Below are 27430 nucleotides of genomic sequence, written 5' to 3'. Positions count from 1 at the left end.
GTTTCCGGCGTTTTATATTACCCGTGGCTATCTTTATAGTGATCCTATTAATATAGGTCTTCTACGAGATATATAGGATACCTCTCTTTCTTTAGTGGTCGATCTTAAGGCCTAGGTAATAATACGTAGGGCCTAGGTCGGAGATAGACTATTTTGCTAAGACGTAGCGCTTAGTGCGCTATATAAGGTCGTCTATTAATGCCGCGATCAGTATATCGTCGATATAGACGAATATATAGACCACCCCCTACTATTCGCGGTCGTCCTATTTAGTATCTTGCTACTTATAGTTATATATCCCCTATTAGTTAGAGATATAGAGGCAAGGGTCTATAATTAAGTGGGTGAAACCCTTCGAGATTAGTAGTTCCCTAAGAGTCTCGGACTAGTTATAGGCGCTCTACTTAAGACTATATAAACTCTATAATAGACGGCAGACTTTCCTAGGCGCTTCGCTCTCGAAGCTATAGGGATAGTCGACGAGAAGGTATTCTTTAAGCTTCGCGTTTAGGTAAGCGAGGTTAATGTCTACGTAAGCTATAAATAGCTTCTTTATAGCTATCGTGGCTAGTAGGACGCGTAGCGTTTCGTAGTGGCTAGTGCTAGTGAAGGTCTCGTCGTAATCGATTCCTTCTTTCTACATAAAGCCTCGTGCGACCTAGCGAGCTTTAAACCTTATTAGGGTACCGTCTACGTTCGTTTTTAGCTTGAATACCTATTTTCCTAAAAGAATGTAGGCATTCTTAGGTGGCTCAACGACTTCCTAGGTATTTAGGATCTCTAGCTATTTCTTTTTAGTTTGTATAGCTCGCTACCACTAGGGCTAGAGTAGCGATCTCTAGGCGTCCTTAAGGCTCTACGGTGAGTCTATCTATTTTATATCGATGGTCGATAGATCTAGTAGTGCGGGTAGCTCTAGTAGTCCTTTAGTAGCTTTACTAGTGGCTAGTTAGTCTATCGAGAGGGATTTCGTGATAGTAGTACTTAGGGCCAAGGTTTCGAGACGCTAGCGGATCGGTTTTAGTGCTAGCGATACTAAGATAGCTAAAATAGCTAATACGTCTAATGCTAGGGTATAGGGCGCTAGTCCTAAGTAGGGAATAGAGGCTATTTTCTTAGAGGCCTTGGATTCTGTCGATTCAGCCCCTAAATCGCTCGAATCTTTAGTGTTTTAGCTAGATTCCTAGCTAGAATCATCGCTCTTATTAAGAATAATAATAGCCTTATCCTCGATGGCCTCGCTGCTATCCTTTTCGTCTATTTATGCCTCCCCCTTACCCTCGGTAGCTATTCTCGCGCTCGTATTAGTGGTAGGAAGGTCGGGGTTGCTATAGATAGTAAAATCGCTACCCTCGTCGATAATAATATCGCGGACGTTATATATTATGCCCCGAGGGCGATCGTTTCGGTAGGGTCTATAGACTTAGTAGCCACTGCTATATAGGCTATTATAGCTAACTAGCTTGCCTATCTATACGCGGTCTACGAGATGTTAGCCCACTAGGTTCTTGCGTATTTGCTCTTACTATAGGACGATATAGACGTCGCTGCCGATAATACTTAGGAAGCTAATGTCTAGTTTATGGCTATATCTAATCTCGTATAGGGATTTTACGCCCTCGATGCGTCTTCTATAGTATAGGAGAAGGTTACGAGTAAATGCGACACTACATATAATCTTTGGCTATAGGAATAGGGGCAGTTTGCTATCCTCGAGGATAGCTCTAGTTCTTTCGCCGAGGACACGTATTAGGCGCTCGATTTTGCCATTTTGCTAGTGGATATATAGGGCGCTAAAGAACTATACTATATTCCTATCTTTTGCCTATTACTATAGGCTCGTATTAATAAATTCGCCCCCGTGGTCGCTCTAGAAGCCTACGATAGTGTCTCTACGCGGTGGATAGCGCTATTAGTGGTCTAGGAGGCTAGCTATATCTACTAGCGAGTGTAGGCGTTAAATAGTCGTCTCGTAGTCCCATTCGTATTCCTTGACGAATTCCTAGACTATATATTTCGCGTAACTCTTATACTTAATGAATTTAACTATAGCCTATTCGTTGTAGTCGTCGATAAAGGCCACCTAGTATCTCTCGTTGTTAATGCCCTTCGATAGCCTACCGCCTCCTCCGAGGTCGACGTAGATAAGCTCTCTTGGCTTAGTTAAGCGCGGGATAGTTAGTATCGCGCGTCTTATCCTTTAGTGCGCTTTTCCTACTACGTAGGGCTGGTATAGTCGTTTTGGGACCGTTAGGCCTTTAATATTAATGCCCTTATATATTTAGGCCGCTTAGGCGATAATGCTTATGCCTAGGTGGCAGAGACGGCGGTGCTATATCTCTACGTTTAGTCTTGACTAATCTAGCTTAGAGGTTAGCGATTCTTATCGCTCTACCTCGCTGATTGTGCGTGCTATAACTATATCTCTAGGGTCTTACGCGTTTATAGCTTCGGTAGCTATCGTGGATTCCGTAAGTATTTCCATAGACATTTCTATAGATATATTTAGGACGTCTATAGCGTCCTATATAATCTCTTTAACGTTTAGGAGCTAGTGACGTCCTCGCCTAGTGCTAGTGGCTAGTAGTGTGCTATCTTCTATCCGTAGGGCGAGGTTTCTATAGTCGAACGTGGCTTTGATGCCTCTATTAGCTAATTTTGGGCTACTTATAAGGTTATAGTAGATCCCTAGTATATATAGTACGTTATATAGGCGCACTCGCTGTCCTTCGCGACTAGCGTTATATAATACTATCTTGATATCGCTAATAATATAGTCGACATTCTTAGTAGCTAGAGCTATCTAGACCGTCCTAGTTACCTTTCTAGTGCTTCTAGGGGTAAAGAAATCGCTTAAGGACACTATATATTTATTATAGGCTATATCTATAATCCACCGTAGTATATCTAGGATCTCTAATTCTATCGATAGCGCGTAGCTTAGGGGGTTAATGACCTCTATAGCTATAGTATAGAAGCTATCTTTACTTTAATCGTCTTGATTTAAAGTCTTACTGCCTATACTCTCGCTGCTTTTGCTTCCGCGAGGGCGTAGTGGGCGCTAGTCTAGGTATTTCTTCTAGTATTAGTTAATATTATAGCCGCTCTTTCCGTAGTGCTTATAGGCGCTGCGGCTATTAGGGGGCCTATAAGAGCGTCCTTTTCCGCTCTTTATACTCGTCGAGAAGACTAGAGATAGCTATTTCTCTTTAGTCTCTATAAGTAATAATTTTCGTGCGATCTTACGGAAATTAAATAGATCTTTAGTCTATCTCTTTTCCTCGGCTTTCTCGAGGAAGTTCTACTTCTAGTCCTTCTATCTAGGCGTGTCTAGGTTAGTAAGGAGGTGCTAGCATCGATTGATCTCCTAATTAGTGTTCTAGGGGCGTCCTATCTATATATATTCGTATACTTACTCGATCTTATAGACGTAATCTGCTACTCTAGAGCAGCGGCTAATAACTATACGTCTAAGTGCGTCGAAACCGTCGCGCGTCGTCTAGATGTCTAAGACGGAGTGCTAAGAATTAATCTGCTTCTAGATAAAGCGTGGCCGTAGATAGTACTACGCGAGGTCCTTATTTATCTCCTTTAAGATAGTGCTTAGTAGGACTCTTCTAGCGCGGATATTAATGGATTCCCATTCGAATCAAAGGTCGTGGTCCTTCAGGGGTTCCTTAATAGTGCCGTCGAGGATACTTATTAGGCTATCCTATTCAAGGGCTACGGAGATGTTTTCTCGCTATTAACAATAGGTAGGCGCGCTAGTGAGTCTCTCTACCTATACGTAGTCTCCACTACGCTTAATAGCACGGAATACGTGCTTAATACGCTTCTTGCTATCCTTGGGGATATCGGTGCCTAGGATAGGCGACCGGCTCTTTAGACGACGTGCTAAGGATGTGCCGCGGGCACTGGAGGCCCTTAGAGGATCGTTATCCTTAGAGCCGTCTCTTTCTTTAGCATCGCTATCGTTGCCGTCGTCTTTATCATCCTCGGAGGATAGGTCATCGTCGTCGGAGGGTCTATTAGGCTACTGTTGAGCGCTGTCTAGTGTATATAGCTACTTATAAGCCGTTTCGCGCGATATCTACGCGCTTAGTCTATCGTCTTTGGGTTCCACGAGCGTTCTCAACGACGTCTATAGAACTAGGTGTTGCGGAAATGCTCTAGCGACAGCGGTTGTGGCTACAGCATTAGCCGTCTTAGTATGGGTCGATGATAGCATAATGCTATGCTATCTATACGACCAGGGGGCCTCTCAGAGGTGAGGTAAACTAGGCGGGTATCCAGTGTCTATGGTTCAGACAACCGGGCTCATAACCTGTTGAGAATTAGGGGGTAGATAATTAGACGAAAAGAAGATAGATAGGTAATTGATGGTAAATTCTGATTGTCTTTTCTACTCGTTCTCAGGGGGATATTTATATCCTACCCCTGAGAACTATTTTCTAAGAGAAATGCATACAAAAATGTTCTCCTACACCGCTGCCCGGTGTCCATGGGGAAACCCCCTAAAAAGAAGCAAAGAAGGCGATATAGATAAGGAACCTGCATATACGGGCGCCCATTTCCAATAACCTCATGGGCCTAGCTGACCAATCAGCAGCCATCGGGGCAGAGAGATGCCGACCGATATTGGCGCCTTAGGATGAGGGCTCCAATTTCCAACACTTTGATGCTGCTAAACATCCGTATATTGGGAGAGATTCCCAGGATTGTACTCCTATTCATGCGCTGGTAACACGGTAACTGGAGGCGAGGTCTACCCACTACACTCATGACACGTTGGTTGCGAATCATTGATTGTAGCTCGGCAAGGTGGAGATGAACGAACACCCTGGCTATTTCGTCGTCGTGGTCGGTAGATCTGTGGGATCACAAATCAGCGTAAGGCCTTGTGCGAAACCAACGCGTCTATGTGGCGCTACACTCTGACAAAAAAGCAGTAGCAGATGCATCGCACCAGAGATAAGTGTGGAATGGCCTCAAGACATCCCTTCCAAGGCTAGAACCAGTCTAAAGAAAACGATTCAAGGGCGAGGAGCTGAAGCAACGTTTCTAAGAGCTACAGTGACCCCATGGTAGGACCATACATATACACTGGCTACGTGGCATGTTCATTTCTCTTCTCCAAGCTCGGGTCACTGACCCAAGGCGTGATGAAAAGATAGGTCCACTGAGTGGAAGGTGCCAAAGAATACGCCTGTCAATGACCCGAAGGCCGTTGAACAAACTGTTCCGCCGCGCTGTGCAATGCAGGGACCAATCTGTGGTGGACCGCCGTGTTGATCGCAGCCACCCAAACAAGGTAAGTATGAAGAAGAAAGAAAAGAGGAGGAAGGGTTGCGGGAAGGGTCGGGTATTTATAGCGAATCCGATGACGCTAGTGCTAAGCGAGAGAGGACTTGGCCAATAAGGGCTCTCAGAATTGATGAGGCGGTATCAGGTGGCAGAACGTATAAATATCACGTGAGTTAAATCGGTCCTTGTCACGTGACATGCGGAAGTTTTGGGAGAGCAGCATCCACCAGCAACAGGCCAGACGAGGAACCACCAAAACTTTCCCCAAAGTTGCGTCCATTCACTCGCCACAATGCGGAACAGGGCCAGCACTTCCCTAGCCAAGGGGGTAAGCCCAATTGACCTCGATACGCGAACCGTTTCCACAGACTAACTGTTGCGTCTCGCGCAGAAAATCCGTCAATCATGGAGCAAGTACAACTTGTATAACTTGCAACGATTCCGCACGCCGGCAACTGCGAACCGCACATTCTTCCAACAAAAATGGACCGCAAAGGCTCTTTCCCGCGCTTACCACGGTGAGCAGGTCCGCGAGGGCCAGTGGAAGCGCATGTTCTCGAAGCGGATTCGCAGCGTCATCCCCATGAGCACCTCCGACCTGGCAGCAGATGATGGATCCAAGACATCAGCCGGTCGTGGTTCCGGACTTGAGAAGCGTGGCAGGGACTCGGTGACTGCACGTCTCACACCCTACACTCAGATGGCATTCGCTCCCCTGGAGCGCCGATTGGATGTTGCGATCTTCCGTTCTCTGTTCGCCAGCAGCACTCGTCAGGCACGACAGTTTGTGATTCACGGTGCAGTTACAGTTAATGGACACAAGGTATGATTCTGGAGATTCCCTCGGGGCATGAACTGCATTTGCTAACGTACTCGGCTTTATAGATGAGACACCCTAGTTATCTCCTTAACCCCGGTGACCTCTTCCAAGTCGACCCCGAGCGTGTGATGTTTGCAACCGGTGCCCCAAAGACCAAGTTCGAGCGACGTGAGACCCGCCAACTCAAGCAGAAGGAGGAAGAGACCGAGGGCGAGACGGAACAGGCCAAATCGGAGGGTGCCGAGGCGAAGGAGGATAAGGTGGAGAATGCCAAAGATACCCTCAAGGCCTTGATGGCTCAGGCCAAGACCATCATGTCGAAAGACAAGGATGTCCTCCCAGCCAAGCGCAAGCAGGAGCTGCGCGGGTTCCAGAAGGCAGTGCGCCGTGTTCTGTCCCGTTCCGAAACCAGCACAGTCCTCACCGACAACTTGGAATCTCAGTTTTCAGAACTGACTCTGCTGCTGAAGGCCAAACGTGCTGAGAAGAAGCCCAAGGAGTCAAAGAAGGATAAGAAGGACTCGACCGAGGAGACTGCAGTGGCCGAGGAATCAGAAGGTGCCAGCGACAAGCTCTCCGAGGCATTCAAGTCTGCCGCCGAGGGCGGCGAGGTCGACACCTCCGAGCTCTCCGACGAAGAATTCGACGTCCTCAAGCGCGCTCTCACCCAGATGCGCGACAACCCCATCGACAACACCAAGTCCTACGCCACACCTTGGCGCCCGCGCGATTACATGTCCGCCTTCTCGTTCATCCCGCGCTACCTCGAAGTCAACCAGAACATCTGTGCCGCCGTGTACCTACGCCACCCCGTGGCCCGGCCCGGTTCCGCTGAAGTGCCCACGCCCTTCGGTGAGGCAGTCAGCACCCCGGCTTACGGCTGGTACCTGAAGAGACGGTGGTAGAGAAGACACGGAATCATCACCGTGTCTTCTTTATCGAACATCAAACCTCCCTGTTTCCATTATCGCTTCGATTCCCATGAGTGTATTACTGGGTTTCTATCTTTCCTACTCTGCGTGCATATTCTCTCCGGTGCTCATAAGGGATTCCCTTTGACGGGATCATGTTGACCATGGTGTTGGTGCCTTTTTTTTTGTTTCTTGTTGGGCTTGTGCCCCTTTGTATCACCATAGCCCATGATCTGTAAATGGATATATCAATGCCTACAAAATCCATCCCGTACCATGAATTGTAAATGTATGTGTTTGATAGCATTCCCAAAGCTGTGGCCATCGCCATCGTATCTGAATTTTGTGCCGCCTGTGGCCGTGTTAAAAGGTCCGGATCCGAAGATGCCCTATCGATAAATTCCTCGGCTGTGACGGCTGCGGCTGTGGCGGATGTTGTTGCTACCGTGCCTGCCGGAAGCCAGCAAGGGCAAGAAGACCGACCACCTGCCGCTTGGACAACCTTCATTCCTGCTAACTAACACAGGTCCGATGATCGGTCGGATGATAAATTACCGTGTTGTTAATTACAGGAATTGACAGTACGTACCGAAAAGTTGCCACCATTTTTAGGCTAGCGGTATTTTCTCCCCCAAATAGACTGACGTGCATCGCTCTTCGAGACCTTCTCTCGCTTCTTTCACTCGCCCTCCCTCCATTGCAGTCCTAATATCTTCCTGAAGTGACAATGGAACATGATCTCCCACCGCCATACGACGCTCATGATCCCTTAGTAAGCACAGGAATCTCGGAGCGGGGGTCAAATCCAACGGACCACGACGTCTTTCATATATTCTGTGAAACCAATCGCGATTATCAGGTCCATTCAGACAGACATCCCAGGCTTTACGTCCGCGCTCACAGATGGAACTTCACCAAGCCGAATCTAGTTATCTATCTGTGCGGTCAAGAGCTCGATCGGGAACTGTGCCACTGCGAGTTCAGAGAGAAAACTGGTCAATGCGACATCGGCATTTTGAAAAGCCCCAGTGGCGAAAGCTCTACCATGTGGTGGTCGGATACAGACCGCAAGATTGCCATTTCCAAACTGTACCGTTTCTCCGCAGTGGTGCGTGCTGGCCACGGAAACGACAGTGTGTACAAAACCTTCGTCTGGAAGCGTACGTCAAGGTTAGAGTTAGTGGATGAAGCCACCAACAACGTGGCTGCTATAGCCCCCGACGTGACGTTCGATCATCCTAAACTTGGATCACTAGAAGTACTAGTGCCCTACGGTCTCGATTTCAACCTCATCGCTTTGACTACCTTTCTTTCGATTTGTGAGAGGCTGAGGGACGAAGGATCATGAGAAGCCAAACAAGTGATAGCCGAAGACATATACAAACCGTTTTGTACTAAAGCGTGAATTTGAGAAATTTATTAGCGGTTTATTGTACGAAAATTCAAGGGCGCTACCAAAGTCTGTCATGAATGTGATACGACCCTATGTTTTAGGGGGCCAGGACTAGTCTCACATAAATTGGTTTGTAACAGAAGGAATCTTGGAATCCTTGGCAAAGCTTGATTTTACCTAGCCGAAATTAAAACCTGTAATTTATAGGCCAAAGCGGCAGGTTCTAACCGCTTCTGGCTAGGAAAATATGCGTATAACACATATCAACACTCGGCTTTCTACATCAACATTTGAAGTGCCGAAGTTCCGGGCGAAGTCAAAAAACTAAGAAAAACAACAAAAACATACAACAGCAGGGATTCGCTGGTGGTCACCCACCCAACTACTAACCTGCCGGCGTGTGGCTTAAGTACGGCTGAGCGGACGGGAAGCCCTGTTCTCCACACCCTATGGTCGTATGTACTCAACTTATAAGGACTATAAAATATATAGGATTGATACTACCAATCCCCTGTCCGATTTCTTAGGCACCTACACTTCTGCCGAATTAATCATGCCTATATTTTAAGGTGCCAATTTTCTTACCCGCAGAGATTTTTAATTCTGGTTTACACAGTAAAACCCCTGGTTTTTATCCTATTAAACCGCTCTCTTTTCGCCTTCTATATGCATCTCTCATAATAACCAATCATAGGGCCCTATCCTGATCATTCAGCATCCCCCTGACTAACGTAATCGGAAAGCGAGTGGCGCATGTAAGCGAGCGGCGCACCCCAAAAACACCGTAATAAATGCGATATTTAGAACACAATATTTCAACACCCACAAGCTTATTCTACTTAGCTTTCAGTAATTCACTAATTTAGAGCACAAGTAGCCTAATTTAGGGGTCTGGGATAATTTAATTATGATATGTCTACGTTTACCATAAAACACACTGTAATGTGTAGGTCTGAGCATTCAAGACGTGGTGAATTGAAAATATATATTTAAAACTTTTGAGACCTTCAAAATACGTCAGACTCAATATAAAGAATATATTTATACAGGAAGACTTTACGAGAAGCTATGGCCGTGGAGATATAAAGTTGTAATTTATCGCATTTACTACAGTGTTTTGGCGCGCGTCGCTCGCTTACCGAATACGTTATTGATAATCGAGGATTTGAGTCGTTCGTCTTCAGCTTGTCTCGTTTATCACACAACGCATCCGTTTGAAATACTGAACGTGAACAGACGGGATCTAGTCCTCCTATAAAGACGAGCCATTCCTGTTTTGATTTATGATATTAGGCCGATAGATAACCTTAGCAGTTCTGAAAGCACCATCATTCTGCTCAATTGACTGTTTAGACATTATGGCACAAGTCCACACCGCTCAATTTCCACTATTTCCCCAAAATGAGCTAATATGTAGCTGTAAGGTGCGTTCCGGGTCTATCCGGCTGATTTTTTTAGTTTCCGTCCTTATTGTCCGTCCGCTCCGCTGATTCACATTCACTAGGCTGACTAGGGCCTAGAATAGGTTTAAAATGCGAACAACACATGTGACTGGCCAAAAATGTCCGAACGAACAGACTATGGAGACCCGATTAATGGATAATAGCCTCGGTAACGCTCAGCTATAATCCCCTAACTACTCCGTACAAATTGCCAGAACCAAGGGTACAGAAATATAGAGTTCTTTTCGCCGCTGATTGGTCCCTATATTATGTACTCCGACAAAAAACCCTTTACTATAAGTGAACACAAATATTAATTACACCTATTTTGGAAGCCTGCATACACTTACGCTCTAACGTAATGGAAACGCCTTAATCCTTCTGTTTCTAATCTCTATCTCGCCCAAAATTCTTACACCTCCCTTCTCCGCTTTCCTTTCTCTTTCCATTCCTCTCCTAGGACCCCTTAGGTTTCTACCCACGCCGCCATGGAGTCGAAGTCCGAGAACACGGTTGATCTTCCGCATAGTTACAATGGGGAAGCACCCGCCCGTGATAGTGAAAGTGATACTGTCGAATATCCTAGCGCCTTCTGGGCGGCTTGCATCTCTGTCGGTGTTGCTCTGGGCCTCTTTTTGGTATTAACCATCACTCTTACTGTAACTATCAAATGCTAACGTGGATGTCATAGGTCGGTTTGGATATGGTAAGTGTTGATCGCTTATTGCCTCTTTTACTCGCTCATGCTTGCGTTTCTTATTATTTTGGTCGCAGTAGACTATCATTGCGACTGCCATCCCTCGCATCACTGATGATTTCAAAGGCATCAACCTCGTTGGTTGGTACGCTTCGGCCTTTTTTATTGCGCTGGCTTGCTTCCAGCCCTTCTGGTAAGTACCTAGTTCTTTCTCTCCACACCTTAAGTCGTCTACACCTCCTGCATAGGTTTTACTAACTCAAAATTCGCAGGGGCAAGGTATATCCTTTCTTCTCGATCAAGTACACCTTCTTAGCCTCCGTTTTTATATTTGACCTTGGTTCACTCCTTGCAGGTAAGGAATCAAACACTACATCTACATGAATACCGTCCCAGAACTGACTAGCTTGCTTTCTATAGGCGTTGCGCCCAACAGCACCGTCCTCATTGTCGGGCGAGCCATCATGGGCGCGGGAGGCGCAGGCATCGCGTCGGGCGGATACGCCATCCTGGGAGTCGTTGTGCGCCCACAGCTTCGGCCTATTTTCACAGGCTTCATCACCACCGTTTATAGCGTTGCCAACGTCCTCGGTCCCATCATAGGCGGTGTCTTCACGCAGAAGACGACCTGGCGCTGGTGCTTCTATGTTAACCTACCAATTGGCGGCACCGCTGCTATCATTATCTTTCTGCTGTTCCAGCCCCCCAAATCCGCTCGTCGGGCCAAGGTTCCGCTGAAGGAGAAATTGTCGCACATGGATCCAATCGGCATCGTGCTCGCCCTCGGCTCGCTCATCTTCTTCACACGTGCGCTCGAGGTAGCTGGTATCTACAATGCATGGAACTCGGCTGAGGTCATTGGCTTGCTCGTCGCCTGCGTCGTCGCCGCAATAGCCTTTATAGTCTCACAGTACCTCCAGGGTGACCATGCCCTCCTTGTGTCGCGGCTTCTCAGGAAACGTGTCGTCGCTGTGGGCATGGCATACGGCTTCCTTCACGAGGGAGCTTTTTATCTCCTGCTCTATTACGTCCCAATCTACTTCCAGGTCGTCGTGGGTGTCTCGCCCTCCGAGGCTGGTGTCCATAATCTCCCGCTGCTCATTAGCTGCGGCATAGGCTCCGGGCTTGCGGGCATCCTCGTCTCGGTCTATGGCCACTATGTCCCGCTCATGCTGTGGGCAAGTGCTGGCGGCTGCATTGGCTCTGGCCTTATCTATACCCTGAGTGCTACATCCCCCACTGCCGCGTGGGTTTGTTATCAGATCCTCTCTGGGCTTGCCTACGGGTCTGGCCTCCCGCTAGCAATCATCGCGGGTCAGGCCAAGGCTCAGCCAGAAGACCTTGCCTCAACATCAGCTATGCTGTTATGTAAGTCAAGCCCTGCACACTCTAGTCATGCAAATCTAATGAATAACTTACCCCACCTCCAGTTTCCTTCTGTGTCGGCTCCTCGACTTCCCTAGGGGCTGGCCAATCCGTGCTAAGCAATGTCCTCTTGTCGAAGCTTCCGTCCATGGCGCCTGGTGTCGACCCGCTCAGCGTCATCGCCACAGGCGCTACTGAGATCCGCCATGTTTTCCCCGCCGATGCTGTTCCAGGCATCGTGCAGGCCTATCTCTATTGTCTGCGCGCTGTCTTCTTAATTGTTACAGCTTACGCCGGCGTCGCGGTTTTCTTCGCAGTCGGTAGTAAGTGGGAGAGGCTAAGATTGAAGTAGTTAGGTAAGGGACGTTTGTGTACGCTACGAAGCCATCTGAATAGCGAAAATGCGAAGGGAATTTACTTACAGACAGAAGGGCAGAGAGCCACCGCCTTCATTAGCTGGTATCGATGATTATAAAAGTAGTAGAATATGGGATATAAGAGGTATATTAGAATACATTACATCTTTGTTTTCTTCTTAACCTATAATCCTTTCTTCTTGATATTCTTATCTCCTGTTCTATAGTTAGGTATCTATAGGGTAAAGTGAAGCCCAACTCCACGTAATAGTTGAGGCTGGCCGTTTAGGATGGCAAATAGGATGCTAAGGATAGGATAGGATTATTTTGGGAAATCCCTTGTAGGAATAGAACTTCCTATTCACCTCCCGTCCCACCCAAACAGCTAGCCTACCCCCTATTTATAGATGTTTCTTTCTATCAATTAATACCTTGCAGGGCAGAGCACATAGACAAAAGCCCAACGTTTCGATTCAGTCAGATTACTAACTACTACCAAAGAAAGGTAATGCAACGACTGTCACCGCCTAACCTCTAGGAAGCATTCTAAAAGCTAAACCGCTGCGTTATTGGTAAACGACTAGGATTTGAGGACTTTGTCCTCAAACTGCTCTCACTATATAAGGAGCACTTGGTAACAACGACAGTCTCTTTTTTAGATTATAAAATGGAGTGAGTATAATATTCAAAATATTAATTTGAATGAATTTCAATTCTAATTCAGACAAAAGCATCAGACCTCGCGGTTTGGGGATATAATATAAAGATAAGCAACAGCGGGAGGGGGCAAGGCGTTTAATATGAAATTTGAAACAAAGTAAATCCATAAAAAAGATTCAAAGAATGATGGCCAGTCTCCATTGTCAACCTCAGCAAGACGTGGAAATTAGTCTATGATACGCATTCTTCTCAAGGGTGGTGCTGATTCCAATGACGGGGATGAGTTATTTGGAAAATCTGCTCTTTCATATGCAGCCTGGGGTGGGTATGTGTCTATTGTGAATACTCTAGTTGAAAGCTGCGCTGATCCAAATAGCAAGGACAAACAGGGTCGTACTTCATTGTCCTGGGCAGCAGAATACGGGCACTTGCCAGTGGTCGTGAGTCTGCTTGAACAAGGAATTGACACGGAATTTCAGGAGCATTTGTGCCGCCGAACTCCATTGGAATATGCAACATCAAATTGTCATCATGCGGTGGTTTATTTGCTATCAACCATGGGGTGTGTCACTCAAGAACCCAATTGCAAGACCATTGAAAGCGATTGCGGGGGTCATGGCATGTCTTAAATCTTCGCGATAGAGACTTGAGCTTGGCTCCTCCAGGTTATTTATTAGCTCGCTATATAGAAAGATCATTCTTGGAGCACCTGTAATTAGAACTGCAAAAGGGACTGCAGCATCAACAAGACATAAACGTGCAATTTGAAACTGTGTCTATAAATTTTGGTGCTCATCCTGCATCAGGCATCTTTGGCAATCCAACATAAACTCATACATGTGAATACATATGTGTGATAGGAAACCTGTAAGGTGAGTTATGCGTGCTAAATCACGGTAACCAAGAGTACATTTATAAGAGAACAATAGGGTTAAGGAAGCGACTCAGCCTACAGTCAAGATCTTTGTATGCGTTCTAATAGAAGCAATAGTAGCGAACGCTAATTACTATCTAACTACTAAAGATCGCGTAATCTATATCGCGAGTTATTATAAGGGTAAGGCTTTTTTTATTTTGATCTTTTTTATCGAAAAGTACCTCAGACCTTTACCAAGACGCCTCAAATATTATAGAATATCTAGAGAGCGTTTCTAATAACCTAAATTGCGTCGCTAAAGCGTATTAATAACTAATACCAGGGCTTAATACTAAAGCTAAAAGATAATTTTAATAATTTCTTTACTAAACTTATCCACCTCGCTAAAGAGATAGAATAGCTAGAGGTTTGTTATAAGAGAGACATCTAGAATTAATAGAAGCATAATGACAGGGTCAGCCCTCCGTCCTGCCGGGGGAGGGGAACAGGTCCAAAGCACAAGGCTGCTGATTATCACAACATCATCGACATCAATTCGAAGAGGGAAATCTCGACCTTGGCGACGATCCGCAAGCTATGATGACAACTACAGCTGAAGTAAGGGCCCACACTGTTGCCAGTACGACAGCCCCCACATTGTAGTTGTCGTATGCAGTTGTCGGTACCATGGTGGAAGTGACTTGAAAACTCAGTTATTGAGGTTGATTGGATCATGCTGGACATTGAATATAATTTTGTATGTTGAGTTAACTGCCGGGAGTAACATTGCTGTTTCTGTTGTCCACTGAAGTAGATACTGAGCAAACCATGATCGCACAATGACCTGGGTCACACTTGCGGTAGAGTGCTGGGAAAGGTATTTCTCCAAGTAGTGAACCGCGTCATCTTGATCATAAGGTTGTACAGTGCTTATTCCACTACCAGATAGGCGATGCATCTTGGTACAAAATAGATATGTCCAAGGGGCGGCAAAAATAGTGAGCCCCGGAGCTTGAAAAACAATTGCATGCTGGTCAAGAGCCTCCATAAGGAGAATGCGCCGTATATGGAGAGGAATGAATAGAACGATATGATTGTTGAGCCATTCTTGCCCCAGCGTGCGGTTTCTTTTGAATGCTGACTTTGTTGCCTTCGAGAGGCACTTGACCTCAGCAGGTGTAAGATTGTCGTTGAAAAAGTCCACATCGTGGGTATTGGGGCGACTCCGGAGTAATATTGTATTGATGGTGCCACCAACGACAATGAGAGTAATACATTGATTCTTGGAGGCAATGTATGCTGCAACATTTTGTAGCGCATTCATGAGGGTCTCGCGGGAGAGATCTGGGGGACTGCTCTGGGTTGGACGAGCGGCAAGGCCCCGGAGAGTGTGAGCGCTGCGGCGTCGACGTAGACTGGACAACGACTGACCCATAATGCTCGATGTTGAAGTTTGTAGTATGGAATTGTCAAGATGAAGCTTTGCTTTGACTCGTGGGTGTCCAATTATCCGTGAATAATCGAATTAATCGGGCAGGTGCACATGGATCTGATCTGGGAAGGCAGCACTCAGCCTCAGGCAGCGTCTTCCCATAACCCCACGCAAACCACACACATTACATGAATACGCACATCGAGCCCAGTATGAAACACCACTGTAGAGACACATTCAATCGATTTTACATACCAGCTATACCCTCGAGGGTGAGCAAGACTTCAATGGTGAGGCAGTGGAGCCACCGATAGAGATTTTTGGCTACCAGTGACTCGGCTGGCGGAAACTACTCTAAAACTTAGCACTCCGAAGAACGAAGTACTAACTTTGTACGATTTACTCCATAATTTCCCTGCATTCCCACCGAACTGAGATTACGCTGTCTGTAAAACCAAAGATTGGGAGGATATAGGCACGCTAGCACGAAAAAATTGTTCGTCTTTATCTAGTAATACTATTGTAGCGAGTATATCCTATGTACCTACCTTTGAACAAATTTGCTCTCCCTCGATCAAAACCTTGCGGGACCACGATAGAGGAATTTGGAAGCCAAGAAAGGTGGGACTCAATTCAGTGGGTCAACAAGATTACAACATCAAATAAAGACTGTAACGGGCTGCTTCCGTTCATTATCCCGCAAACCTCCAACGATGGACGGGTTTACGAGTAAACAATTTGCTTCCACGGCCGGACGAAGACATGCCATAGCTAATTCCCACGCTGTAAACAGAAGATTTCTAAGGCCTCCTCCAGCAGCGACAGTGCGCTCGTACGCCTCCTGGAGTCCATGAAACAACATCAAGTCGGTTCCTGAACCCTCATGTATATGACCAAATACATGCAACCTTGGTCGAACTCTCCATAGCGTCCGTAGTAGATGAGGGCAGCCAAACTTGAGTAGATCAAGATGAGCAAGTGGTGGACCATGAGTAATGAGCACATCAATTCCATCTGGTACGGAGCTAGCCCATACATCCTCATTTCGGGGGTATTGAAAGGCCCAGTTGCCGTGCCGGGTAGAGTAAGGACTCCCGTAGACCCTGAGCTGACGACCATTCGGGCAGGAAATTGTTACTTCATCATTTTCCAGGTAGGTGATGTCGCCCCAGTCGAGCTGAGCTCGCTCAGAGGCTGCTTGACCTGATGAATCATCCCATGCTGAATCAAGTAATAGCTCATGATTGCCAGCAATCACGATTTTGATTGGGTGAGGCAGGGCGCGTAGCCAGTCGAGTGCGTCCTGGAGTTCCTGGAAAGACCCAGATTGTGTGAGATCACCAGCATGAATAAGGATATCTCCATCCGGAACACTGGGTTGGGTGTTATGAGTATCGGAGATACAGACAATCGCAACAGGACTTGTGAGAGGCACAGCTGGAATAGGTTTATACCAACTGTAAAGCATTCGTGCGAGGAAGACGTAAGGCTGGGCCCGGAATTTTTGCCATGGTCCTGGTCGCTGTCGATGAACGAATTCGTGAAGACTGGACATGATTGGAGAATCGAGACCCAGGAAGTTATCGGCAGTAATAAGCGAGCACATGAGACACTGGTCTGTTTGGAATTAACGATGTCAGGATCTTGCGTCGATCTTCTAGATCTGAGACATGAAGACCACATGTTCTGTGAAGAACATAGAATTGACGTCGACGTCGGATTATATAATCCTTCTTTGCACCAAGTTACAATACTCGGGGCGGTGTAGGTAGACGGGTCCCGTTTAGGTAGCGGACCGCAAATAGTTTAAGAAGTTATGGTATCCTCGAAGCCCGTCTACAAGACAAAAGAATTCTACCGGTGGGCAGAAGATTCGCGTTTTTAAATTCTGATCTAGTAGACTAGCCAGTCGACTTCTACGGGCGCACTCGCACTCATCCGTTAAAGAGAGCAATTCTTAGGGGTCATTGCATTAATTTTGTAAAATTGATTTTAGGAATATTTGTCGCACTTGCATGATGCTATCTACTTATCTGCATTCGAGCAGCAAACCTATCCATCAAGTATTTGAGTAAAGTTTTCTACCAGATGATGCACCGTGGGGTACTTCCACACTAAATTTGGCGCAACACTCACTGGCAAGGTGTGTTGCAAGTTCATCCGGAAATTCGCCGCCATGACTGAATCCATCCCCATCTCCGTCAATGCCACTCTATCATCCACTTCCTCCTCTGGGATCGACAATGTCTTCGATACGCACTGCTTCACAACAGCTCGCACATGTTCCGAAAGGTCTTGGCCAGTGAGCTTCTTCCTCTGGCCTTCAGTCCCCCGCAGCCCATTATCCACATCTCTTTCTTTCCGGGTGACAATATCTGTCAGAATCGCATGCGGCAGCATTTCTGCAGCTTCGAGCGGCCGAGCTCGAAGAACAACTCCATGATCTACCTCAGGAACCGCGGAAATGAAACTCTATGCTCGGAACGCCTCGTCTGGGGTCCCATCCGATATTCCCCGGCTGTACAGCTCCAGCTCCAGCTCCAGCGCGCCGCTGGAACTGGCACCCATCCCCATCCCTTTCCAAGATGTTGGAGGAGCGAGAGAGAATTGTCACTTTAGTTTCTGCGCGATCGCGCCAATGCGTCCAAGAAAGCATTGCCGCTTGCATACGACGCCTGTCCCGGGAATCCCAGGAGTTGACCACAGGAAGAGAAGAGTACGAAGAAGTCCAAACCAGGAGAGTTGGGAGGAAACACAGTATGAAGGGCCAGTGCGCCTGAAATTTTGGGCGCCAGGACAGCCTCGAATGCTTCTGGAGTGATTTGCTCGACCAGCTGGTCGTGGAGAATGCCAGCGGCGTGGACTATTCCGTGACTTGAAATAACTTTATGAGACAGGTTTGATGTTAGAAAAAGAGAAGGAAATGAAAGTGAAGATTCTATATATATTCTTCTCTATAGCATGCGACAGGAGGGTGAGTGTCGATGAATAGATACTATCGGGTGTATAATCCCATTAAGTTGAGAAAGTAAGACCTTCAGATAGAGCAGACGGGTCGCACGTCGTATTGGACATGCCCAATCCTGGCATGGTTGCGTGATCAGTCATCAGGTTATCAGAATTGGCCAGGATATCTTCAGAGTCCAGAATAATCATCGACGACCAGGCGTCGAGATCGGAGATAGTCGGAAGAAAGTCCGTATCTCGGCCAGAATCACTTTCAGCTTCAAAGACGCTATCCGGCAGCCCTGGTTTGCTGCCCGCAGCCACCACTGGTGGAGGTCTTGTAACAGTGGGCGGAGTTTCGCAACTGTGGTTGGTGTGATTGGCGGAGGAGGATGTCTCAGGAGAGGTCTGATTGGGTGTAGCGCGCAAGTGGGAGGTGGCCTTTTTGGCAAGATGAGACGCGGGAAAGCGATACGAATACTCAATTGTATCTGGCAGCGACAGGGGTCGTTCCTGCGGTCCACGAGAAGAGTCGAGGCGATCGTGAAGTTCTACCAAAACCTGGATGGCCAAAGGCATCCGCAATTTGCCTCCATTGGACTCGAGTTCTTCCGGGTTGTTCCTCGTTGAAGTTGACAAGGGGTCAGAAAACTGGTAATGAGCCGTGCAGTGATGTATAACCTCGCCGACGAGATATCGGGCCAGAAAGATCTCCCCGGCGTCTGGGAATGAATGGAGGTACATTAGCGTGATGAATACACATTGAAAAGGCCCATAATGACTGCAGCAGAGCCATGCGTATGGCGCGAACGCAGGTGTTTGGTGGAGCTGCAGGTATATACGCAAATAGTTCACGCAGAGCTGTACGATGCTATAGATTCGATCACTTGTCAGTAGGCTTGTTGCCACAACGAGGCGAAGTGGAAAGATATCAAGATATAGCCGGGATCCGCTCTGGGGGCAAAGCACATATATACCAGCAATGCGATATAAGGGGGAACAGTGATGAACTCGAACGAAAAAAAAGTGTCGTACCTAGTCCATGATTTGCGTGATTCTGGATTCTCACTGTCAGGAGGTACCAAAAATGGTTTCCGCAATAAGATCGCGAGTTCAAACTTCAACAATGTCAACATGATGCGCGTCCATGCTGCAAAGACAGTCGGCTGACTGGCATCGTCCTTGTACAACGACGGATGGGTGAATGGAGATGCATTGGCTAGTCGGGATGAGATGTAGCCCCTTTCAGGGACTCCTCGCGTCGAAACAAGAGCGATAAGCGAGTTCAACTTCCGCAGAAGCTGCTTTGCATCTGTGACAAGCTTTCCAAATCCCTCTTCAGTCGGACCCTGGGGACTTTGCAGGTGCGCGACGATCCTTGCTTGTAAGCGAGCCATCTGAAAGCGCCCGGTGGCGTATATGATCGCGACTGACTGTCCACCAGCCACAGAGTCGTTAGGTGGAGAAATTTCACCAGGGAGGTCGCTGGTTTCTTCATTGTCCGAGTCCACCATTCTCACAGTCTCGAGGGTCTCGGTGCCACAGCAGAGGTTCAGCCCGGTGGAGATACTCGACTGCACATCGAGACAGACAATGTGCCACCAAACCCGACGTCGAATTCCGCGGTCCACGGCATTTAGCATATACCACGCCCTTTCCTGATGTAATCCCATCATTTGGGCGATGCGGACCGTGGTGCTAACATGAAGCAAGTTACGCATCGGGTCCAAAGGGCGGTCCAGAAACGGTCTAGTCAGCAAACTTGAAATCAGAGTATTTAAAGTCGGATGTTCTTGATGCTGACACAAAGAAAGGCTCGTCGTATATGCCAGCTGAAGGTGGCTTACAGTTGTCTCCTTTTGTAGACCCTGGAGGTTGGAATTTGTCCAGCTGGCCGCTGGCGCGGCGGATGCGCCACAATAGAGGACTGCAAAAAGAAGACAGATCAAGGTCGGGTCATCACGGAGCTTTTCCGAGGGCAAGGCGTTATCGCTATTCCGACACCAGTCCCAGAACTGGTCGTAATCTGCTTGGAGGATAGGCGGGTGAAGAAGGGGAGACAGTGGCCACACGGCAACGAAGAACGACTCGAGCAGGGCGTCACTGACAGGCTTTGTGGGTAAGGAGCGGAGGAGATTGAACATGCCCATGGAGGAGATATGAGGCAAAGGTAGGTCGGGGGGTGCATGATGATTTTCATCAAAGAAATCATCGCTCAGACTCTCCTGTAAGACATCCAGCGAGGTCAGCTATTTTCTGTCTTTGTTTTAGATATCAAATCCGCATGAAGAACGAGGAATGGCACGGAACAGCTCTTCTTGCGGGGCGCAGCTCACCTTTCCTGCAACGACGCCCCAGAACGTTGGACCGACGTATCGTACATGGCCCCCACGACGTAGACTGAGATAATCGCGACAGAGGGGAGTCGGTCTGGGATCATTGGAATCGGTGGAGGTTTTAAAGGGGTATGCGGTTGACTCTGGGGACTCGAGAGGACCCTGGGACGTTGCTGTGCTACCTCGCTCGCAGGGAGGATTCGAATCAGGCTCATTGGGGAGCTGGATGGCCTCTTCCCATGAGGGCACGGCCAGGTAGGACGGGCCCACGGACTGTCGATGGGGATGGGGAAGCGAATGTGGGGTGTGGGGACTGGGATCGGAGAGCTGGTTCGAGTGTGAGGCCGGTCTCGAAGGCGAGGGCTGATGCTGATGCTGATTTTGATCGGCGGGATATGGCGCCCGTCCATCTCGCTGAGTCCAGGAGACGCCAGGCCGGGGTTTGGAATGGGGATGGGGATGAGAATGAGAAAGACGATGCTGATGGTGATGGGGATCTGATCCACCGTAATGACAGTTCTGCGGCGACGGGGATGCTGGCCGTACACGGCCGGTGGACTTGTCCCGAGTCATGGCCCGGTAGACGCAGGTCTCTTTCATCCGCACACAGTTGGCGCATTCTGGCTGTTCGCGGCCGCAGCCAACCTTGCGTCGGCGACATACAATGCAACTCAGGGAGATTCGGGGTTTTTTGATCGGGCGAGACTGGGGCGCTGGCATCTTCCGAGCTGCGAGCTGCGACCTGGAGCTTGGAGCTGGAGCTGGAGCTGGCATCTAGGAGGAGGATCCAGGACTGCTGGAGGGGTTTCACTGGCTCTTTATTGGAACTCAGATCTGTCCTTTTGTTTGTCCCGCTGAAATAGATCCCATCGGGCCCCCCCGGGGTGGCGGAGGAGGGGGAATTAACGCAATCTCAGCGTCTTGCGATATTTAATTTGCGAACGCGTGGGGGCCGGAGCAGGGATGCCTCGTGTGTTATAAAGTGTCTAGACTACCGCTGCCACTACCGTGAGACTGCAGCCATATCCAAGTGGGTCGCCAGGTGGATCGCCAGGTGGATGGTGGATAGTCAAGGCGGAAGGGGCTCGACGCCGAGACGGCAAATCGACATCGATCCAGTCAGAACAGACGGACGACCACAGACAACAAATGTACTAGATTAGCCCGCTAAGCCTCCCTCGCCCGAGAGGGGCGGCGCTTCCTGCGGGCCACCTGATTGCCAGTCAGGCCCGGAATCCTTGCGCCGGCTTCAAGGAGTGCTTATACGAGGTGTAGCGTAATTCCTAAGCGAGTGGACGGCCCTCTTACCCATTTTTCGTACGCACGTCTCCTCTATTTCTACCAACCACTATGTCTCTAGGTCGCTCTCAAACAGGCCATGAATCTATCGAGTAGGAGGGCCGCATCCTTTTAGCTATAAAGCTATTAAAAACGAAGAAATCAGTTCTAATATCAAAGCAGCACGACGGTTTAACGTGCCTCATATAACCCTCCGATATTGGGGATATATTCTAAATAGAATCACGCTCTAATAGCTATAAATTGAGTTATTACGTTAGTTAGTGTGTAGTGTGCCTGGCCAGGGCTAGGCCACTCTAGGCAGTCATCGCAATCATTGCATCCACCGATATTGTCGGTAGAGGGGCGCAAACCTCAGCCTCAGATGCCCATTGGTTCATGCGCTGATATAAGAGTGACCGTCCGAGGTCGCATGGTCACGCTGGAGCAGTGGTCTGAAAGAGAGCGGTGCACCGCTTATGGCTGAGGATAGGCAAATACGGCGAAGTCAATAGAGTACCCCAAGCGATGAATAGAGATAGCGGCTTATTGTTGTCTTCCATAATTCAGCCCCTCGGATATAACTTTATTTCAAGCCTCTAGGCATTTAAGCACTACGTGACCCGAAAAGCCATTCGTATATACTTCCACTATTACTACGTATAGCCCCCTGCCCATCCCAACCTATCATAAGTGTACACATTCCGCATACTGTAGTTTGCATTCCGCATACGGCATGGCTGTTGATCCTTGACTACTTATATGCACATGTACCATGCAAGGTGGACCTGCTCGAGGAAGAGTTCCAGAAATAGTTCCCGACAAACCCACAGCTCAATCGCCATCTAATCAACCCGCCTTTTCGTCAACGCCAGGAACTCCCCGTGGAATTGCGGCACCACCATATCATCCCACTGCATATCCTCCGCACTGGTCCCCACCAAGTCCAACTCGAATCGTCGCACAATATACGCAATGGCCATGTACATCTCCATATAAGCCAGGCTGAAAACACAGCACGTTAGTGACAACACTTGTCAAAATAGACTTCATACATACTTGATTCCCAGACACGACCGACTCCCGCGCGAGAAAGGTACCAGAAACTTCGCCCTCTCCGCCGTCACCTCTGGTCCCTGGAGCCAACGTTCAGGATCGAACTTGCGCGGCTCCTCGAAAAGAGTCTCGTTCTAGTGGATATGGTAGATGGCCATTCCTACCCGGGTTCCCTCAGGGATGAACCGGCCGTCTGGAAGACGGACGCCACCTGGGGGAACGAGTCTCGGAGTCCGGGAGGCCGCGGGAGACGAGTACCTAAGGCCCTCTTTGATCACTGCAGTCTTCCTTATAGTCAGATAGAGCTTTAAAGGAGAGGCGAGTCCCGCCGATGTCTCAAATATGAAGCGAGGAAGGAATGAAGATGACAAACCAGATACGGCAGCTTTTCAAGCTGGGTGTACGGCACATGAGCATCAGGCGTTGGCATAACAGTTCTGAGCTCTTCCAAAAGACGATCATGAATCTCACGGTTATTGTAGATGTTGAAGAGGGTGACTGTATTGGCAATTCCTATCGTGTCGTCCCCAGTGGAGATGACAGTCAGGAGCTCATCACGCAGGCCCTGTTTATCGGGTACTGCATAGTGTCACCCGCGGTATCGGCTGGAACTGGCGCGTTTCTGGGATCCCCAAGACACCTACAAAAGCCACCCGGTTTAAGTTTTCAGCAGCGCAGCTTTTAAGATGGGTTGCTATGTACGCGGGACTACACCTTGTCGAGACGACGTGTCAGGCAGTCTTATTAAATCCTAATATCTTTTTCCCATTTCCGGGCAACTTGCACATCTACGCACTGATTGTCGGTGGTTTTGCCATAACCGTATACAGCCATTTTGGGATCCTTATGCTTCCGCTCTCTGATTTCTGTGTCGGGTGCCAAGTTGGACCTCGCTCGTGGCAGGGCAGTACCTCCTGGCCACCGAATTTCGGTAGTATTCGCGAGGCATACAGTATCCGGCGCTTCTGGGGATATACCTGGCACCAGCAGCTCCGGCGTCAGGCGGGTGCACCTGGTGCATATCTTCTCGGCATCATGCTAGAGAGCGTGCGATCTTCTAAGCGGATGTCGGTTCGATTGGGAAGACGGTACTCGCTGCTCCTGATGAGTTTTGTCGTTTCTGGATTGATTCATGCGTGTGGGACTTACCAGGTGTCACGGAGATTTAGACTGCCACTTTCTGATGTCAAGTATTTTGTGTTGCAAGGGGTGGCAATCATATTTGAGGATTTGGGCTGTTGGGCGCTGGGCGTTAATGATCGGTCAGGACAAAGTTCCGGCACTATCCGGCGGTGGTTAGGATATATGATTACACTGTCATGGTATGTCTGGAGTCGTGTGAAATTGAAGTCCATGCCGATGGCGCTAGCTATGGGGATCCGAGATGAAATGGGAGACTTGTTTGCTGCGTTGGAGCTGGTCAGACAATCTGCCCCGGCGGTGCCGGGCAATTTCGTTGCGACAGTATGGGAGGCTCTTAAATGAACATCAGTGGAATTTCGAGGTTGCTGTGAACAGTGTAAAGGGATAGAGTATATGGGACGTCTACTGTATGAACGGCATCAGGATCAATCGGCTTGTATTAGACAACGTAACCCTAATGGCGTCCACTTAGGTATAGATCTGAACTAGAAAAAACAAAGTTTCAAGAGCAGGCAATCCAAATAGTCTATTTAAACTCCGCAGGGAGCGTGGTCAACAGGTTCATCTCGGCAACTGTCTCCTCCCAAAGCTTCTTCTGGGTCTCCTGTCCCTTCGCCGACTGGATGAATGCCGATTTGCTACAGGGAGCGATGCGTCAGTAATTGAAAACACAAAAAGATGTCTCGGAAAAAGCGTTGGAAGGACTTACTCGGCGATGGTCTTGTCCATCAAGAACTTCCCATGAGACTCCGGACCTGCCACCAGTGCGCTGTTCAAGATGATCCAGCCACCGGCCTCAACGGGCCTAGCGCGAATCGCCTTGACAATATTCACAATCATGCGCAGATGCAGCGGAAGAACATCGCTCATGTTTGTATTCACCATGCCCGGGCACATCATGTTGAAAACGACTTTCTTAGGATCCAGCCGCGGCGCCAGACTGTACATGAACAGAGCGCAGAGAAGCTTAGAGTCCCCGTAGCGCTGAAACGGCACAAAAGCTTCGTCCTTGTCCATGTGCTCTATCACACCTTCGCCGGATTCAATGGGGGATTTCTTCTCGAAGCTCGTAACTTCATGCGCACGGCTGCCAACCCAGCTAATGCGCGCAGGAGAGCCCGTTTTCTCGGCACCCGCCACGAGATACGGCAGAAGCTCGGTGATCAGCAGAACATTAGACTGGTAATTGACTTGAGTGGTTCGGTCATGGCCGTTTGGGGTACGCTCGAGCTTCAGCAGGCCAATACCTGCATTGAGGATGAGGATGTGGACAATGGGGATCTCGTCGCGCAGCCTTTTCGCGAATTGCTGCACGCTGTCGTAGCGGTCCATGTCGAATTCCATGACCTTGATGACAGCCTTAGGGTTGTGGTCCTTGATGTGGGGGTCATGACGGAGGGAAGTGGCACAAGACTCGCCTTTGGCGACATTGCGGACGGCGAGAATCACAGTCGAGGCGCGAAGTCGAAGTAACTGTCGGGTCACTTCTAGGCCCATGCCTGAGCTAGCGCCAGTAATGACGACAATTTTGCCCGTCAGATCAATGCCCGTTGGCAAGGGGTCGACCTTTGGCTGGATAAAGTTGACCATGATGGAAATTGGAGGAGGGTTACGGGTTGGAGAGGAGATAATCAGTGTCGACGAGAACAGCAATCACACTGGGCCCCGAGAGGAGAAGAAGTCGAGGTTGACATGATCGCTTGGTTTTCTTTTCGTTTCATCGTATTTCCCTATAGTTCTCTGTTTACTGAGCTGACAAATGGTGCCGGTCACCTCTCGTGGTTGACGGTGCTGAGTTAGCATTCGGCCGAAGCTACGAGCAACTATATACCGTACTGTAATGTAATCGGGAGGCCCCGAGGTGAACATGGGCGAATCGGCGGCCCCAAATTCCCGTATTAATTACACAGACCGGTACCGCGCTATCTTTCGGGCGAGGTGTCGCACTTTGGAGCTAATTTCGGACTTGGAATTCTAATGGTTGCAGATGTTGATAAGCTTCTCACACGTCAGCAACCTCAAACACAGTTGAAGGTGCGATAGATTACAGCCTCATATCAACTATCATAGCTTACTCAAATGTTCAAAGGGTCTCCTTGTTGAGTTGTAATTTTTACAGTCTGTGTAGTTTAGATAATGCCCATGTCTTCCAAGTTTAGGCAAATTCTAATGGTAATGCTCCGAAGGTATCTATTTGACACTACCCTTGGTAATATCTAGAGCTAGAGTAATGTTCTGGAAATGCCATCTCGCTTTCAGTGATGAATGGCAACTGATTTGCTGCAACTTATTGACCTTCCCGCGCACCTACTTCCATCAAGCCGAAGTCGACTTCAAAGTACGACACTTCGGCCGAATAGGGGGCACCTCTTCTCGTATAATCTCGAGACATTCGGCGTCAGATTGCTCTTTCTATCCGGAGTTTCGGTGAAACAGCGGATACCTAAATCAATGTAAATCTATGTACATTAGATCAACTAGCTCATTCATCCCGCTTCCCTCCTCTTCACGCTCACCTCCCAACTCTCATATGACTCTGAAATGGGCCCCTGCAAGCCCCGTACCTTTACAGCTGGTCAGGATCCGCTGAGGAAGTTCGATGGAGCCATCTCCGTCAGGACTTTGCCACGACCTCCGGATCGCCTATTCCTCTTCCATGGAATCATGCGGCCCAGTCGCGGCATCTATGCTAAGCTGATCGCCACTGGGAAAAAACTGCCCACCCATTTCCATCCCTCGCAGTGGGAATTTTTCCGCGTTCTCCGGGGCAATCTCACGATCTATATCAATGGGCATCCGACTCACCGTACGCCTAGTGATGGCGAACTGGCAGTGCCTCCCTACTCCCATCACGTTATTTACGACACCCCTGGCACAGAGATGGATGAAGTTGAATTTGTCGTTAGCGCCAGTGATCCGGGTGAGGATGCGGATGTTGCCACGTTCATGGACCAGTCCTTTTTCGAGAATTGGTATGGTTACCAGGAGGATGTCTTCCAACGGGGAGAGAAGCTGGACTTTTTACAAGTGCTCTCGGTGAGTGCGAATTTATTCTCCTTTGAAGAAATGTTGACTTGTTGACGGGGGTGTAGATGTTTGATGCTGGAGGCACCTATCTCTCTCCACCGTGGTGGGTGCCGTTTCGCTCGTGGGTCGGACTGTTTCTTGGGATTGTATTGGGTCGCTGGATTGGTGGGCTGCTTGGCTATGCGCCTTTTTATCCAGAGTGAACGACCGACTGGGAGGCAGCCTGTGAGAAGATGCAACAGAGCTGGTTCCAACGTAGGTTTGCCGATCCACAAGCACAAAATCGAGCATGGGAAAAGTTTCGTGAACAACTGGAGCAGGAGGCAAAGGCCAAGAAAGAGAAAAATGAGTAGAATCAGCATTTCTGAATTATTGAACGCGTTCCTTTACAGGAGTAGGTATATACAT

At 48.5% G+C, this 27430-nt stretch overlaps 11 protein-coding genes across 11 annotated transcripts; 5 read left to right on the top strand and 6 right to left on the bottom strand.

Annotated features, from left to right (window-relative positions):
* Positions 1–5596: 5596 nt before the first annotated feature.
* Positions 5597–7029, top strand: N7498_002781 (mitochondrial 37S ribosomal protein uS4m; the record flags this gene model as incomplete). The annotated part of the gene is made up of 3 exons (XM_058449843.1): positions 5597–5632; positions 5696–6127; positions 6190–7029. 3 exons carry the CDS (start codon positions 5597–5599, stop codon positions 7027–7029), a joined length of 1308 nt encoding a protein of 435 aa, XP_058312187.1.
* A 293-nt stretch (positions 7030–7322) lies between these two features.
* On the top strand, positions 7323–7556 carry N7498_002780 (uncharacterized protein; the record flags this gene model as incomplete). Its single annotated transcript, XM_058449842.1, has 1 exon — positions 7323–7556. The coding sequence occupies one exon, from the start codon at positions 7323–7325 to the stop codon at positions 7554–7556; it is 234 nt and encodes a 77-aa protein (XP_058312186.1).
* A 206-nt stretch (positions 7557–7762) lies between these two features.
* N7498_002779 (uncharacterized protein) lies at positions 7763–8383 on the top strand (the record flags this gene model as incomplete). The annotated part of the gene is made up of 1 exon (XM_058449841.1): positions 7763–8383. The coding sequence occupies one exon, from the start codon at positions 7763–7765 to the stop codon at positions 8381–8383; it is 621 nt and encodes a 206-aa protein (XP_058312185.1).
* Positions 8384–10358: 1975 nt separating this feature from the next.
* Positions 10359–12284, top strand: N7498_002778 (MDR family MFS transporter; the record flags this gene model as incomplete). Its single annotated transcript, XM_058449840.1, has 6 exons — positions 10359–10508; positions 10562–10576; positions 10648–10760; positions 10840–10922; positions 10988–11935; positions 11998–12284. 6 exons carry the CDS (start codon positions 10359–10361, stop codon positions 12282–12284), a joined length of 1596 nt encoding a protein of 531 aa, XP_058312184.1.
* Positions 12285–14513: 2229 nt separating this feature from the next.
* On the bottom strand, positions 14514–15239 carry N7498_002777 (uncharacterized protein; the record flags this gene model as incomplete). Its single annotated transcript, XM_058449839.1, has 1 exon — positions 14514–15239. One exon carries the CDS (start codon positions 15237–15239, stop codon positions 14514–14516), a length of 726 nt encoding a protein of 241 aa, XP_058312183.1.
* A 655-nt stretch (positions 15240–15894) lies between these two features.
* On the bottom strand, positions 15895–16791 carry N7498_002776 (metallophosphatase domain-containing protein; the record flags this gene model as incomplete). The annotated part of the gene is made up of 1 exon (XM_058449838.1): positions 15895–16791. The coding sequence occupies one exon, from the start codon at positions 16789–16791 to the stop codon at positions 15895–15897; it is 897 nt and encodes a 298-aa protein (XP_058312182.1).
* Positions 16792–17261: 470 nt separating this feature from the next.
* On the bottom strand, positions 17262–17636 carry N7498_002775 (acyl carrier protein; the record flags this gene model as incomplete). Its single annotated transcript, XM_058449837.1, has 2 exons — positions 17262–17288; positions 17373–17636. 2 exons carry the CDS (start codon positions 17634–17636, stop codon positions 17262–17264), a joined length of 291 nt encoding a protein of 96 aa, XP_058312181.1.
* Positions 17637–18251: 615 nt separating this feature from the next.
* On the bottom strand, positions 18252–21238 carry N7498_002774 (Zn(II)2Cys6 transcription factor; the record flags this gene model as incomplete). The annotated part of the gene is made up of 3 exons (XM_058449836.1): positions 18252–19053; positions 19218–20407; positions 20519–21238. 3 exons carry the CDS (start codon positions 21236–21238, stop codon positions 18252–18254), a joined length of 2712 nt encoding a protein of 903 aa, XP_058312180.1.
* A 1403-nt stretch (positions 21239–22641) lies between these two features.
* N7498_002773 (uncharacterized protein) lies at positions 22642–23686 on the bottom strand (the record flags this gene model as incomplete). The annotated part of the gene is made up of 5 exons (XM_058449835.1): positions 22642–22801; positions 22856–22986; positions 23226–23417; positions 23497–23530; positions 23649–23686. 5 exons carry the CDS (start codon positions 23684–23686, stop codon positions 22642–22644), a joined length of 555 nt encoding a protein of 184 aa, XP_058312179.1.
* Positions 23687–24521: 835 nt separating this feature from the next.
* Positions 24522–25585, bottom strand: N7498_002772 (uncharacterized protein; the record flags this gene model as incomplete). Its single annotated transcript, XM_058449834.1, has 2 exons — positions 24522–24633; positions 24705–25585. 2 exons carry the CDS (start codon positions 25583–25585, stop codon positions 24522–24524), a joined length of 993 nt encoding a protein of 330 aa, XP_058312178.1.
* Positions 25586–26536: 951 nt separating this feature from the next.
* On the top strand, positions 26537–27375 carry N7498_002771 (Cupin 2 conserved barrel; the record flags this gene model as incomplete). The annotated part of the gene is made up of 3 exons (XM_058449833.1): positions 26537–27031; positions 27088–27125; positions 27282–27375. 3 exons carry the CDS (start codon positions 26537–26539, stop codon positions 27373–27375), a joined length of 627 nt encoding a protein of 208 aa, XP_058312177.1.
* Between the last annotated feature and the right edge of the window lie 55 nt (positions 27376–27430).

Source organism: Penicillium cinerascens (assembly GCF_028974065.1).
Source record: "Penicillium cinerascens strain IBT 15544 chromosome Unknown contig_1_segment0_segment0, whole genome shotgun sequence".
Classification (NCBI taxonomy): domain Eukaryota; kingdom Fungi; phylum Ascomycota; class Eurotiomycetes; order Eurotiales; family Aspergillaceae; genus Penicillium; species Penicillium cinerascens.
Note: the sequence above shows the minus strand (reverse complement) of the source record. Positions and strands in the feature narration are given on the sequence as shown.